At 33.9% G+C, this 16,311-nt stretch overlaps 3 protein-coding genes across 3 annotated transcripts; 2 read left to right on the top strand and 1 right to left on the bottom strand.

The window, feature by feature from the left end:
* Positions 1 to 4,804: 4,804 nt before the first annotated feature.
* LOC133832034 (putative 1-phosphatidylinositol-3-phosphate 5-kinase FAB1D) lies at positions 4,805 to 6,320 on the bottom strand. Its single transcript, XM_062262425.1, has 5 exons — positions 6,291 to 6,320; positions 6,199 to 6,249; positions 5,630 to 5,964; positions 5,094 to 5,220; positions 4,805 to 4,972 (listed from the first exon to the last, which is right to left on the bottom strand). Exons 1-5 carry the CDS (start codon positions 6,318 to 6,320, stop codon positions 4,805 to 4,807), a joined length of 711 nt encoding a protein of 236 aa, XP_062118409.1.
* Positions 6,321 to 6,886: 566 nt separating this feature from the next.
* LOC133828890 (uncharacterized) lies at positions 6,887 to 7,955 on the top strand. Its single transcript, XM_062258952.1, has 4 exons — positions 6,887 to 7,135; positions 7,286 to 7,357; positions 7,463 to 7,728; positions 7,808 to 7,955. The coding sequence occupies exons 1-4, from the start codon at positions 6,914 to 6,916 to the stop codon at positions 7,809 to 7,811; spliced, it is 564 nt and encodes a 187-aa protein (XP_062114936.1). The 5' UTR covers positions 6,887 to 6,913; the 3' UTR covers positions 7,812 to 7,955.
* A 4,166-nt stretch (positions 7,956 to 12,121) lies between these two features.
* Positions 12,122 to 15,720, top strand: LOC133830257 (dihydroflavonol 4-reductase-like). Its single transcript, XM_062260191.1, has 6 exons — positions 12,122 to 12,339; positions 12,457 to 12,626; positions 13,163 to 13,357; positions 14,753 to 14,912; positions 14,999 to 15,191; positions 15,332 to 15,720. The coding sequence occupies exons 1-6, from the start codon at positions 12,222 to 12,224 to the stop codon at positions 15,546 to 15,548; spliced, it is 1,053 nt and encodes a 350-aa protein (XP_062116175.1). The 5' UTR covers positions 12,122 to 12,221; the 3' UTR covers positions 15,549 to 15,720.
* The last annotated feature ends 591 nt before the right edge of the window (positions 15,721 to 16,311 follow it).

Below are 16,311 nucleotides of genomic sequence, written 5' to 3'. Positions count from 1 at the left end.
CTACTTTTGAGACCCTTTTTGCAAGCGTCTAGTTTGGAGACCCTTTTTGGTGGCGTCTACTTTGGAGACCCTTTTTGGAGGCGTCTACTTTGGAGACCCTTTTTGGAGGTGTCTACTTTGGAGACCCTTTTTGGAGGTGTCTACTTTGGAGACCCCTTTTGGTGGCGTCTACTTTGGAGACCCTTTTTGGAGGCGTCTACTTTGGAGACTCTTTTTGGAGGCGTCTACTTTGGAGACCCTTTTTGGAGGTGTCTACTTTGGAGACCCATTTTGGAGTTGTCTACTTTGGAGACCCCTTTTGGTGGTGTCTACTTTGGAGACCCTTTTTTGAGGCGTCTACTTTGGAGACCCTTTTTGGAGGCATCTACTTTGGAGACCCTTTTTGGAGTCGTCTGCTTTTGAGGTGATTTCCCCTCGGGTGGGGACTTTCATGGCTAGAGGGTCTTTGTTTGATCTCAAACATGGTCCGCGACCCCTCTAGCATGAGGCCCCATTCTATATGGAATCTCTAGACGTATTGGTAGTATGGCCACTGGAGGAAGGTTCGCTTTCTTCGACATGGAAGTTCTTATGGCCCTCCTCCACACGTATGTACTTCTATGCTTTCTCGAAGAAGTCATCCAAATTCAAAACTTCTCTTTTGAGCATGCTCCCCCATAACTTGCAACCTGGACGAACTCCGGCTATAATAGCCATCTTAAGCTCCGCTTTGGTTAAATCTCCCACCTTTGTTGCCTCCATACTGAACCTATGGACGTAGTCCTTCAGACTTTCATTCTCGCCTTGTTTTATGTTAGCGAGGTCGGTAGTTGGCATGACGTAATCACAGGCTGCATGGTGCTGCTGAAGAAATTCATCAAAGAATTGTTGCCATGACTCGATTGTTCCTGGCCCTAACCTCTTGAACCACTTGTACGCCACTCCTTTAAGCGTAACGACAAAGCAATGACACTTTTCCCTGTTGTTGACCCCTCTTAACCTCATCAAGTTATTGAAGGAGTCTATGTGATATTTTGGGTCTCTCGTACCCTCGTACGGAGTCATGCGAGGCTCTCTGAAGCCAGTGGGCACTCGCTCAGCCTGAATCTCCCTTGTGAAGGGTGAGTCACAGTCGAATTCTTCGTCATCCATGTGCCCCCCAAGCGCAGTGGTGATCTTGCCCCGAGGGCTTCGCATTTTGGTGTCTAGTCCCCTCCTCTTTTTGCATAAGGAGTCTTGCGAGTTCTTGGGCTGATCCCTTGCCTTGGTCGTGTTCCTTGGGGGAACCGCGGGGGGTGCATGTCTTACTTCTGACCTCTTCCCATGGAGCTCTTTCCTTAGGCCAGGGGGTGCCTCTTTTGAGGGGACTTCGGCCTCGTTCTTACGACCATCATCTTCTCTTTGCCTATGCTCCTGGGGACATTTCGTCGGCCTAGGTCCCCCATGGTACTCTGCATGGGGGGTTTTACTGGTGGAAAGTTGGGTTCCCCCATCGTCTATGGGGACAGTGTTTTCCCCTTTTTCATACTGCTTCCCTTTACGCTTTGGGAGGGGTATGCTTGACTTCCCTTGCAGTAGGTCGTTTAAAACCTCCTGCATGTTCTCTATCATGGTTTCCAGCCTTCTAGTCTTTTTATGCAACTCATGAATCTCATCCTTGTAGAAGCGCGTCCTTGAGATGGAGCTTACCGAGCGTACCCCAGGACCCTTGCCTGGCCAGTGCGTCGAGGGACCAGGGTCCTGGTGGCCTGAGCGTGGGGTCAACTGGGGCCGGTTAAGTGGATACACTAGTGGCTCTGAATGACCTCCATCGGGTTGGATAACTGGGGACGATGCTTCCCTCTCCTCCCCTGGGGGAAGAGGTTCTTCTGGCCCACCTCCATGCTCGGGCGGAGGGGGGTCTTTCTTGGAGGCCCTCCGCTCAACTTCGTCTCAGTGAACCTCAACCTCTTGTATTTGCCGTAGGCATTTTGAACATCTTAGCATCTTTCTTTGTTGGAAGTGATGGAAGAACACTGGCTTGATGCTTGTCCTTCCCACAGATGGTGCCAAACTGTTGACGGTGAAATCTTGTCAACGAAATTAGATCGGAAAGCTCAAAGGTAAGTCAGGTGATGTTTATATAAGAACTGAGAATAAACTTTAAGGAAAAGTAAACCCATATAAATGATGGAGCAAGTCTTGGTATATTTCTCAATAGCCTCTGCTTACAATGAATTTTCCAACCCCTCATTCTGAGGGGTCAAGCTCTTTTTATAGTTGGGCTCTAATGGCCCCTTATACATGGTGGTCCCTTGGGACAAAATAGTAGATAAGTACACTGTCAGGGTAATAGCACAGGTTGTAGTGGTATGGGAAGAGTGGTGGAGCAGAAGATCATAGTGTCAGCCTGGTACATAGTTAGAGGCATGCATATAGTGCCTCCGCTCTCTGTACAAATCCGTACCTCCACTACCTGTGTGATACAGGTGTCTGGGTCATGCTTCTGTCCTCCTCATGGTTGTACGTCATGCACCCGTACACGTACGGGTACTATGTACCCGATGGTTATTCTCGCCGCTCCAAGGCATGTATCTGCTCAAGGCTATTCCACGTCCTACTAAGTGTAGGGAAGCTAGTGTGTTGACATGAACGATATACTCAGTCATCTATTCCACTATTGGCTCTATAACTAATAGTTATTGGGTCTCTCCTATTGCTCTTCATCTCATGTGACTCATAGGGAGAGTGGTACCCCGTTGGTTGCACTTACCTCAGGAAGAGAGGTAAGGCCTCTTCAACGGGGCCTGCTGCGTGTGTGATGAAGCATGACGCCTACAAATGGGATGAGGGCCTCATCTTGTGAAACCATCACTATGCAGCCCCCACACTACGAGGCCCCTGGTATATGGCCAAAGGGTGTTTAGTGGAGGCTATGTCTCTTGAGGCCTTTGCCGTGGCCGGTGCGCAAGGTGAGGCACACGAGGCCACTAGGTATGCGTGACCCTTGGGGGCAAGGCCCTTTGACGCGTGCCCCCATTCGCATGGCCACCTGATGTTGCGGGCGTAGCTGCGCGAGGCCAAGGGCCTGCTGGGGCGCGGGGCTACCTGGTGTGCAGGCGTGGCTACACGAGGCCGAGGGCCTGCTGGGGTGCGAGGCCACCTGGTGTGCGGGCGTGGCTGCACGAGGCTGAGGGCCTGCTGGGGCGCGAGGCCGCCTGGTGTGTGGGGATGGTTGCGCTAGGCCGAGGGCCTGTTGGGGCGCGAGGCCGTCTGGTGTGCAGGCGTGGCTGCGTGAGGCCGAGGGCCTGCTGGGGCGCGAGGCCGTGATGTGGGGGCACGCTAGGCCTTGTCGTGCATGGGCGCGAGATGGGTCCCTAAAACAGTTGGTGCGATATGCCCGTAGCATATCGGGCGTACCCACGAGGCGTTTATGGGAGCCTATCACGCGCTTTTGGCCTTTTTATAACTGTTGAATTTCGAGCATCCACATTTCTCATGAGACAATCTCTTGTATTCAAAAAGGGCCTACAGGCTCGAGTCCAATTGCATGATTAAGTGGCCTTTATCCCTATGTTCTAATCAGGGACTAGAGATTTCTTATTTGGTGGATTTTTGGCATCCACAAAGAGTTTTTGTTGTTCTTTTTATTTTGTGATCTCTAGTTTCCAAGGACTCTATAGTGGGTTTGGATAGTTTCTTGGTTGTAAGAGTTGTAATTTTTTTTAATGATGACTCCTAATTAAAGGTCGAATGATGTTGATAGTTTATTAATTGGTATGTAATTTTGCTTTCATTTTAGTGGCTTCATTGCATTTCAAATTGGAGGGAACTTTATTTGCAGCAGTTTGCAAGAGGTATGTTCTCTTTTATTTTTGTTAAAATATTTTGCAAATGTTAGAGGAGTTTGAATATCTTAGATATTCATCCATAGTGAAGTAGGTTCTGAGATTATTATTATTGTGTGTTGCGGTGATAACAGAAGGTTGAGAACTTGTGTGTATTAGTGAAGTAGGTTATGAGAAATTTGTGTGATGCGGCGAGATAAGGAAGAAAACTTATGTGTTGTTTGAATATTTTGAATTGATAATGATTGATGGTTGGTTAATAAATATGGCTGGAATGTTTTCTGATTTTCTGTTAGTTATTTGATGTATATCTAATAAACTTCAAAAACCATAGAAATTTGAAAGTAGCATCCAAACCCATGTGGGGAAATGTATTAGAATAATTATAGAAATAGCTTCTTGCAATTCAAAAACTTGGGTAATAAAATGTAAAATATTTTTTAGTGCAAGGCCAGTACATAAAATTTTTTAGTTTGAATATATACATCAAAAACCAAATACAAAAGAAAGAGTAACATCCCATTAACAAAAATACTATTTATGAGAAAATTCTCTGGATATTTTCCTGTTTAAAATTTATATATTAAGTGCAAGTCTTGTAGAATACCAAAAAAAGTAGTTCTAGCATATGAAAAACAAATGCATACATTGAAAATAAAGAAAAGAACTAAAGAAGTTAACATGTTCCTTTTTATTTTTTTTATGGAAAGTAAAGAAAAGAACTAAAGAAATTAACATGTTTCTTTTACTTTGTATTTTATCCCATTGATTCATACAAAGTTTAGTTTCTATTTAAAAATGAATAAATAACCTTAAAACTAACAAACTACACAACAAATCTTGGGAAACCAAAGCTCCTCGAAAAAAACTTCCCAGGTATGAAAGCATTTAAGACTAAATGCAACATAATAACCATGCGAAACCTAAACTGATCGCAAAAGTTCTTGATTACTATAAGATGTGCATACACAGGAAAAGGGAAATTGTTAGCTGATTATCTAAGTGCTGACCTCAAATTCTGATCTTTCCTGCTTTAACATATCCTCAATATCCAAAAATTCTTTTATAGAACCTTGAAGATCCAAAGACAAGCCTTCAAATTGGGATTTAACTTCCTTTAATAAGTTTGAAACCTCTGTAAACAGTAGTATCCATTTTGTATACACCTATAAAAGATTAGAGGATCAACTTAATGAGTGAAGGAACAAAATAGTTCAGTAGTTGATGAAAAATATGTTAAAAGCATCATAACAAACAAACAAAAAAATATTACAAGAAAAAATTTACATTCTCGATTTCATCCCTAAGAACATCATGCTTAAGTGAATGGCTGAGCTGCAACTTTTGAGGTGGCATAGCCACAGTATAAGTGGCAACTAGGGAATACCTTAACAGTGCAACCATGGGACCTAACCTGTGACATGTTAAACTTATTTGATAAGGGCACTAAAATGGAAACCAATTGAAAGCACGAATGGAAGGGTAGAACAAGTAATCTGTAACAAAATTGTAGAATATGATTAATTGTATAATAATTTACTCTTTCCCTGAGATATCTCATAGAAGAAAATGATGCAAAAAAAAATTTCTTTTTTTTAAAAAAATATTAATCATATACTATTTTGGTGCTAATCTCCCAAATTCTACATATTGTAAATACATGGTCCATCACTGGCTAGGGAACATCCTATGAAAGAAGAAAGAAAACTCTCTCTTCGAAAAGCCAAAGAGACTGCATGTCAAAGTTCTACACAATTGTAAACACAATCAATCCTAACCTATCCATTAAATAATATACGCCAAAGTTCATAGATAATACATACCCAAAGAAGTAGAGGAAGTCCCTATGCAATGAATGGCCACAGCTAGATAATTTATGGGATGAGGAGTGATGTGAGAAACCAAGCTCCAAAAACTTTCCAAGTGACAATTTACTAGCAGCAGTAGAGATCAAAACTCTTTTCGTAGAATTTTTTACTCCATCTCCATGTTTGCACTTGCCACATTGACTCCACAGCCAAAATTTTCTTTCAGTTTCACCACTTAAACTCTTTTCAGAACGAAGCTGGAGGACCTTTATGGTCAACTGCTTCTTATGATGTGCATAGTAGTATATGTGAGCTTGAGGCAGTTCACCACAAACATTGCACTGAGTTCTCTGCATCCAGTAGTTTTCATGAGTGGCATTCAAATTCAAAACATCTAACATAGATGGAAATGGAATAAAACTTTAATCAAGTGTTATAAAATAGAGAATTATAGAAGTTCATGACAAAAAACATGAAACAATTAGACATTTAAACATATAAAAGCATAATCATATTCCCACACATTTAGAAAATAATGATAAATGTTCTGATATTAAATATAATTTAAAGAGTTAAAAAAATACCTGAGTAAGTAAATTATCAAGCAGGAATTGTCCAAGTGGAACATCAAAATTCTTGAGAACATGATATGAGAAAAATGGCTTTGCTCACATACAGTTCCTCTTAAGGCATTTCTCTTAGACATTAAAACCAAAATACTTTGGGAACACATTACATTGATGCCATCCTTAGTTTGCACTTCACCATAGTCACCATCATTTTTCAACTCTTGAGTGGCCTCCGAGCTTTCATTTGAAGAATCAGATCAACATTTAGCCAAATTTAGCCAAATTGAATTTACAATCTATCATAGCTAACTAGTGTGCCATAGATACCATTAATTCTTTCAGTAAAAAAACATGATGAAACAAGTTATCATTTACTCATCATTCCTATTTCTCTTTTTCTGCCACTGATGAATTGGTAAAGCCAAACATATTTACAGTTGTGTTTATTATAGAATTTGGTTTAGATATTTTTTTTAACTTATTTTCTTATTTTGATAGATGAACCATAGTGAAATCAAAACACCACCTTCTAGAGTTGATGTTTGGACCAAAGCACATAAGAAGAAAAATGGCGAACCAGTAAATTCAGAAGTGGTTGAAGCTTTTGTATACACCTTGCCCTTTCAAAATCATGTGACTTTAGTTTTAACTTACTCATTTGTTTGAATACATTTATTGATACTATTTATTTTTGAAGGATTTGGTTGAATAATATAAGAAAGATCCTGCTATGTCTTCAACTACAAGTGTTAATGAAGACATCCTCACAAAAGTCCTTGGTCCTGAAAAAAATACATACATGAGAGCTTTTGGAAGAGGAGTTACTCGGTCAAAGTTGCAAATTGTGTCAGAAAGAGATGACCATCTGATGAAGATAGAAGGTCAATGCAAAGATTTGAAAGACAAAATGCAACACATGGAGCAACTCATTGTTTCTTTAATGAAAAATCAAGTAAGTATTTTGATGCTGAAACTATATTTTCATATGGGTGAATTGCAATAATAACTAAGATTCATGTTTAATTTTTTGGTTAGTCTTTACTTTTGTATTTTTTTTAATTTTGATGTTGAATTCATGTCTTTCTATCTTACTTGTAAATAGAATACATCTACTCGGAGTGAGGAGCAATCAAATGTCAATGTTCAATCAAATTCTCATGTTCATTCCACTCAGGTAATTATGATACTAATTATATGAAAATGATAAAATCTAAAACATATAATATTCAATATAAAATCATTTACTGCTGCTGAATTTGTTTTATTGATATATTGTTAGAGTGTCAAGAACTACACATTTGGCTCCAAATGCAAAATATTAGATTGGATTGGATCTGGAGAAATTATTGCAGAAGGTTATTTTATCTCAAGTGACCCAAAGGATGAGGTTCACCATGTTCCTCTTGGGCCTAGTGCTATGAAAGTGGGGATAGATCTTGTGAGAAAGAATGATGCATTTCTGTGGAGGCCTTCAACAGTTATGTCTACTATAGAAGATGCTATAGGTAGTATAATTGCATGGCCAGCTGATAAAGTTATAATTAGGTAGTTAACTTTTTTTATGTACTCTTTTAGTTTACTATAACTTTAAGTTGAAGCATTACTTATTTAAATTTTGTTGTAGCTAAGCAAATGGACTCACAACAAAGACAAGTGCACAAAGGATGATGAATTGAAGGATGGAGCAAGTTTCACGCATGGTTTACTTTTGTGTATCTTCTAATGTTTCTATTTTTCATTTTTGAAGTAAAAATTGTTCAAGATTATAAAACTTTATTATGTTATACTTTCAAACTTAAGTTAGAACTAAGATCTCATGAAGTAGACACATTCATGGTTTGAATTAGTTATTGTACATTTTATGATTAATTTTGATTTTTTTGATCAAAATACAATAATGAAAATCTTTTAATTAAAAAAAAACCATATAAGTATACTTATCAAAATAAAATTTTAAATTTTATTACTAATGTGTTATGATTTAAAAACATATTATAAGCGTAAAAAATCGATATGATTTATATAATATAACAAACTAAAAATGTTATCAAAATAATCAAATGTAACAGTTGAAAAGTGTTATGAAAAAAGTATAAGATTAAACTTCAAATTTATAACCAAAAACTCTATCTAAATGTTATTATTCGAATATTATAGCAACAAAAAATGTGTTATAGAATAGTTTAAGATAACATCGAACATAACATTCAAATACTGTTATAGAAAAGACAGGACTTTTAATAACAGGGGCTATGTTAGCATTTTCAGAAGCATTATCAATAGTCCCGGTTAGCAGTTTTTAAGTGTTATGAGTACTGTTTTTTCTTGTAGTGAATACTATAAATATCTCTTCTATATAATAAGTGTGTAGATAACAGAAATTCTTAGTTTTAACGGTTTGTTATGTTAACTTTAACGTAATATTCTAAATATTTAACAGAATATACCTTTAAAACTAACTTAAAAATAAATATTTTTCAATTATATTAATATAAATTTAAATATTATAAAATATTATTATTATAATAATATTTAATATAAAACTACATATATAATAATTATATTAATATAAATTCAAATTCAAAAGTTATAAAATATCATTATTATAATAATATATAATAAAAGACTAGATATTTAATAACTATATTAATATAAACTTAAATGTTATAAAATATTATTATGATAATAATATATAATCCTAATATTTTACTAATTATATTAATATAAATTCAAATATTATAAAATATTATTATTATAATAATATTTAATACTTATATTAATATAAATTTAAATATTATAAGGGATATTTGCGGCAAAAATACCTAAGTTTTTCAAATTATGACACTTAAATACTTAACTCTTTTTTTTTTGCGGCAAAAATACATTCCGTCACACTTTCTTGGCATCTGTAGGTATCTAGCCGTTAAGTGTCAGGTAAGCGCCTATGTGGCGGATCCTCATTGGTCCACGTTATTTATTATTTAATTTTTAATTAAGAAATCAATTTAAATATTTAAAATAAATTAAAAATTAAAAAAAAAAAGGAAAAGAAAATACTAATTTTAATTAAATTGAAAACCAAACATATATTAAACTACAATAACCAAATCATTAAAATAACTAATAAAAATAAAAATTAAATTTTAAATATATAAAAATTAAAAAAGACATAATTTTTTTCCTTCTACATCGACTTCTTCTTCTTCTTTCTTCTTCACCGACTTCTTCTTCTTGCGAATGGGATGGGATGGTTGTCACACATCTCAAATGGGGAGGCGACGACTGGAAGCAGAGGAAGGGCAGGTGATGGAATGGCTGGGACTGATGGGTGATGGGTGATGGGTGATGGGTGATGGGTCTTCGTGGGCCTCTTCAACGTGGGGCTGAGATGGAGCTTGAGAAGTGGCGGTGGTTAGGCTCCAATGATTGAGGGAGGTTGGGCATCTCCCGATGCTTTACCTTCTGTTCAATGGGGCGTATCTTCAAAGCTTTGTGATATTGGTGGCTTCAAGGCAAAGCTTCGTGACAGAGGCATGGCTGGGATGTGCCTCCCTCCACATTCTTCATCATCTTTTTCCAGTTTTTGACCTTGGATGTCTACCTCTGCACATCGTTGGCTTCTCCAAAACTCAAACGTTGAGGTTGCGGGCTTCGTCGAGATCTGGGGCTGGGTTTGGGGGAGGACAACTGGGTTGCTTTGAAATTGGGGTTTTATTCATATTTGGGTAATGTTTGATTGATTTTGTAATGTTGTATGTACATATTTTGAGATTAGTTTTGATTCTGAAATTGATTTTTTTTCATTCAAAGAATCTGAGATCTGAATTGTTTGTATGTCTGTATGGATTTTGAAATTTGTTTTGATTATTATATTGGATTGAAATGATAATTTTTTTATGATTTGGGAATACACACTTTGTAATTTTTCTTGAATTTGGGTTAGCTTGAATCTTGTAAATCTAGGTTTGTGAATATGAAATGAGTTTGTAAATCTGATCTTATCAGCTTGGGTTTGTAAATCTTGGAAACAATTAATTCTTTAGTTTTTAATTGTTTAAAATTTATTTTAATTTTGATAATGTTTTAATTTTTAATTAATTAATAATTAGATTTTTATTTTATTTTTAATTATATTTTTATTCTTGGGGATTTTAATTAATAATATTTAATTAAAATATAATTTGAAATCATTTAAAAAAATTTATTAGATTTTTATTTAATTTTTAAATATTTTTATTTTTATTAGATCAATGAGAAGCTTCCACGTAGACGCATACCTGACACTTAACGGCTAGGTACCTACGGGTGCCAAGAAAGTGTGACGGAAGGTATTTTAGCCACACAAAAAAAGAGTTAGGTATTTAAGTGTTATAATTTGTAAAACTTAGGTATTTTCACTACAAATATCCCTAATAATAATATTAATAATATATAATACATAATCTTAATTTTTATTAAAAAAATAATAATTTATCTTTAAAAATGTTATCATATTATATACATATATTTAAAAAAAATAGTAAATAATGTTTTGGTTTAATTTTTCATTTAATATGTTTATGTTATTTATTTATATGTAATATTGTTTATTTATTTGAAATATTTATATGACAAATTTAATTAATATAATTAATAAATTATATAAATAAAATTAAACAAATGTGCATTGCATTGCATGTTGCCTATACCTAGTATATAAATAAAAATGAAAGTAAAAGGGACTAAAATATAAAAAGATTACATCCAAAAAATTTTTTTTAAGAAAAAGTGAGTGGAGCCCTTTCCTTGTCCTACACTAGGTCTCCACTGAATATATCTTTTGTTCTTTCGAGACAAAGGTAGGTTTTTCAAATTGAAAAAGGCATCAAAATCAGCACGTACTCCCTTAACAGCTACACCTTTCAGTCTGCTACCCTTGGTTTCTTCCTTGCATTAATTCCTCAATGAAAAGGACCACCAACTACATATTTTAAAGTTCAAGCCACCACAAGAGACTAAACATAATTGTCCATCAACTTTGAAAAATAGACACACCAACACATAATATATTTAATGAAGGATTTTCTCCACAAACATTACAAGTTCAACATCAATGCCAGATTATTTGTAGTAAAATGGGTAACACGTTACCCAAAAATTTGATAGTGCTACCATCACATTAGTTGTTATTTTTAATTTCATGTTGCATGGGGATTGGTTACCTATATTTGTACTAATATGGGTATCTAGTTACCTAAACCAGTTATCATTCTTATAATTTTAGATAGCATGGTACTCGGTTACCCATATTTGTTTTAATGTCGATAATAGGTTATTCTGATGGTAACACACTGTTTACCTAAAATTTAGAAAGAAAAAAAAATCAAATTCGTAAAGGTGAAGGTAACCTACTAGGCAACTGGTTACTTAATTATACTTGAAAAAAATAAATGATCTAAAAAAATGTACAAAAGAAAATGAGTTAATTGCGGCATAAATACCATATATTTTCAGATTTATAAACTTATATATTAAATCAACTACCCAATGTTACATTTTCCTTGCATTCGATATCTTTAGCTTCGCTAAAGCCATCTTCCATGTAGTTTTCTCTATAAAATTTTATGAACACTCTCACTGAATTGTTAGAAAAATTAGAAATTTAAAGACTTAATTGATAAAATTAAAATTTTGAAGATCAAACTATAAAAAGTGATAAATTGTCCAAAAGCCCAACTGGACAACATATGACAAACTTCAATTTCACCAACTTAATTAAACAAACTACAAGTATCAACGAGGTTTGACCGATAGGTTAGCACGTGAGTTGAAAGTTGAGTCTCTTTACTCATAACAAACCATCAATCAAAGACATGTGCTTGTTAGCTGCGTTGCGTAAGTAGGTGATGATGAGATTGTAGTAGTGTGTGTATATATACTCCACACACAAACTAAGCAAATAATAACTATCGATCCATAGCCTTATTTATTTTCTTTTAAGGATAATAATACATATAATTTTGTGTATTAATTGATTAGCTTGAAAGAGATATATTGTGATGGGATCCGAAGGTGAAACCATTTGTGTGACCGGCGCATCAGGTTTTATTGGTTCATGGCTCGTCATGAGACTCCTCAAGCTCGGTTACACTGTCCGAGCCACCGTCCGTGACCCCAGTTCGGTTCTCAATTTACTCATTATTATAACTTCTTCTTCTTTATATATACATATATATAGATATATATATATTATTATCATCTGATCATTAATTTGGGTATTATTGTATTATATAGCCAACTTGAAGAAGGTGAAACATTTGGTGGAGTTGCCTAAGGCGGAGACTCACCTTACTCTGTGGAAGGCAGACCTATCCGAAGAGGGAAGCTTTCATGAAGCTATTAAGGGCTGCAATGGAGTGTTCCATGTGGCCACACCTATGGATTTTGAGTCCAAGGACCCTGAGGTAATTTGCTTATAAATCATACTACAGTTTAATAATTACTTTGGACTTTATATGATGAAGGAAGTGAACTGTATGTATTGAAACTGAAATTCCTTTGTCTGAAGTTAAGAACTTGTGTTTATTAATTAGTAAGATAATAATCCAGTTTTTTTTATTCATGAGCAAGCAAAAGTACACAATGAGACCATTGAATATGATTTTGTGGGACTCACTATTGATATTTTGTTGTTTATTTTTTTTTTGAGGGGATAGTCCGTTGTTGTTTGAGCCACTATTAACATATAGTTTTATATAACCCTATTATTTTGTTAGTCTGTAGTTTGAAAAATTATAATTGCTTTTGTATATTTTATAAATTGTTACTTCAGATATGAATCTAGGTAGCTAGAAATATAGTGTATGTCAGCGATATTTGAATATGGAAACTTAATAAGAATAAAAAGGATTGATTTTGATTAAGTGTACTTAATTATACTGTCTTTGTTATAACATAGATACATATTAAATTGAATATATAATAATGTTTTTGATGGCAGAATGAAGTGATTAAGCCAACAATAAGTGGAATGTTAGACATAATGAAAGCATGCGTTGAAGCAAAGACAGTGAAGAAACTAGTGTTTACCTCATCAGCTGGAACTGTCAACGTTGAACCCATTCAAAAACCAACCTATGACGAATCCAGTTGGAGTGACATTGACTTTTGCCGCAAAGTCAAGATGACTGGATGGGTATTTATTTATTTTTAATTTGAATTATTCTTCTAAAGTAAACATATTATTAAATGAGTAATTTAATCTCTGATTTTATAACCTACCTCTTTTATACACTAGCTAGAAACAACATATGCTTAAATAAATAAAAAAATATCATAAAAGTAAATAAAAGATGTTTAATATAATATATGACATAAATGTATTAAAAAAATTAGGGTAAAATATTATCTATAATTTTAATAAAAATTCTTTCAATTTTTTAAATATATTTATATATATATAATAGAGTGAATTATAATTTTATAATATATATATAAATATTTATATTAATAATCTTTATATATATGACATCTAAATACAATATTGACATATATATATGGTTGCACATTTAATGGTTACTACCCATGGATGGTTACTTTAATATTAACCATTAGTTTAAAATCAATATTCTATTTTTATAGTTGTTAATTAATATTTCTAAAAATAAATTTTAATTTTTTCAAATTTTTGGAAGAGTTAAATGATAAAAAAACATGTATTTATTATGAAAATATAATATTGTAAAATTTTCATTATTTAAATGCATGTCAATTTCTAAATATAGCTAGCGTCTCTCATTAGTTGGAAACAACATTAATTATGACAAAAAAAAACTAAATTCGAAATTAATGTAGAAAAAAAAAAATTTACCTGTTGGTGACTTGCTATACCAAGTCACTATGTTACCACATCATCATAATTGTTAGTATCCATCTATGGGTAGTAACTATTGATAAATCTTTCACATATATATATATATATATATATTTACATGGCTACATGACATATGTATATAAATTACAATAATATTTAAAATTAAATTAATATTAGAAATAAAATAAAAATAGAAAAAGTCAGTGTAGAGTAGTATACATGCATCAACTATTTTGATTAATTAATTAATTTTTGTTTAAGTTTATATTTGTTCTAGTTTTTAAATTTGGCAGTGACAACAAAAGATTATATATTATATGCTTAATATAATATTAATATTATGCGTGGATTTTAAAGTTAGGTTTGTTGCTAGTTGATAGTAGATTATATTATATATGTTTGATATAATATTATTCTAATACTTAAATTTAAATTTAAATTTAATTAAATTGTATTTAAGTTGTAAAAAAATTATTATTTTTAAATAATTATCATTGTAAAATATTTCAAAAATATTATATTTTAATTTTTTTAATTATTATTTATTTATTTTTATTTAAGTTTAACTCAATACTTCAAAAATATCCTATTTTAATTTGTTTAATTATTTATTTATTAAATTTTATTTAAGTTTAAATTATATTTACAATTTATATAAGAATATTCTATTAAATATAAGAATATTCTCTTAAAACAAAAAATTGTGGTTAAATGTAGATGTATTTTGTCTCCAAGACCCTGGCTGAGCAGGCTGCATGGGAATACGCAAGAAAACACAACTTGAATTTCATTACTATCATCCCAACACTTGTGATTGGCCCATTTCTCATGCCCTCTATGCCTCCCAGCCTCATTACAGGGCTGTCACTAATCACAGGTAAATGAATGGTTTTTTTTTTCTTAACATGAATTGTTATTAATTGACTCCCATTAATTTGATCTTAATCACTCAATTAAAACCAGGAAATGAATCTCATTACTTCATTATAAAGCAAGGACAATTCGTTCACTTGGATGACCTATGCAATGCTCATATATTCTTGTATGAGAACCCTAAAGCTGAGGGCCGTTATATTGCTTCTTCACATGATGCTACTATATATGAACTTGCTAAATTGTTAAAAGACAAGTACCCTGAATATAACATTCCCACCAAGTAAGTCTCTCGCTCTCTACCTCTCATTATTTTCATTATCGATCTTCATGAAATATCTATATATATATATATATTTATATTTATATGGTTGGACATGTGTGTTAAGATATATATATATATATAAATACTTATGGGTTCAGGATTAAAGACATGGAGGAGAACATACCAAATGTGCATTTCTCTTCGAAGAAGTTGACAGATTTGGGATTCGAATTCAAATACAGCTTAGAGGATATGTTCACAGGAGCTGTTGATACATGTCGTGCAAAGGGGTTGCTTCCTCTTACCCATCAAACCAAGCCCCAAAACAACACTACTGATCAAGATCACCCCAAAAACGAGTCCTATGGGAACTGAAGAAGAAGGAAAAATCTGCATTTGCTGCTTGATTAGTATCCATTTATGTATTAGACAATGCTAAGCTAAATTTTAGGAAATTGGTGGCTAAAGTTGCCGTTCTTTTGAAAGTGATGCAATTAAGTCTCCTTTCTTTTCTTTTTTATTTTAATGCAATTGTCCCTTCCATCGATGTATTGTTGCAACCATTCCCCACAACTACATTAAATATGACACGCAACCCAAATGGCACCATTAGATTGACCCACTTAATTTAATTGCAATCTGACCTGTAAATTTATTTTGAAAATCCTTTATACTAATTTATAATTAATAAAAATCATAATAAATAGTTTTTCAAGCAAAAGAAATACAAAATCTCATAGGGCGAACGCCCTTTCCACTTCATCTCGTGGTAGAACAACCTCAGCACCGCTAAAACTCGATAAGAGTTGGACTGGAGTTGAAAGGCAGAAATACTGATCCAATCAGTAAACTCTCTAAAGTAATCCTTCAAGGGTAGGAGTGCCCCAGCTCACATGTGCTCGCGACTCCAATTCGCGAGCTTGATGTTCCTATCCTGGTCGTCTTCACTCGGAGCGTGACTACTCCTCTCGAGAGGTTTTGGATCTCGACACATTAACTCGCTAGACAATTTTAGGCCATTGCAAGAATGAATGGCTGATATTTGTCTTGTGGATGTAATCGCACTCTTATAGAGGTCAGCCTCAAAAAATTCACCTTTGGTGGTAGGAATGGAAGATACCACAGGGGCTGATGGAAG

This window comes from Humulus lupulus, chromosome 4, assembly GCF_963169125.1.
Source record: "Humulus lupulus chromosome 4, drHumLupu1.1, whole genome shotgun sequence".
In the NCBI taxonomy this organism is placed as follows: domain Eukaryota; kingdom Viridiplantae; phylum Streptophyta; class Magnoliopsida; order Rosales; family Cannabaceae; genus Humulus; species Humulus lupulus.
The sequence above is the reverse complement of the archived record's forward strand: the minus strand, read 5'-3'. Positions and strand labels throughout refer to the sequence as shown.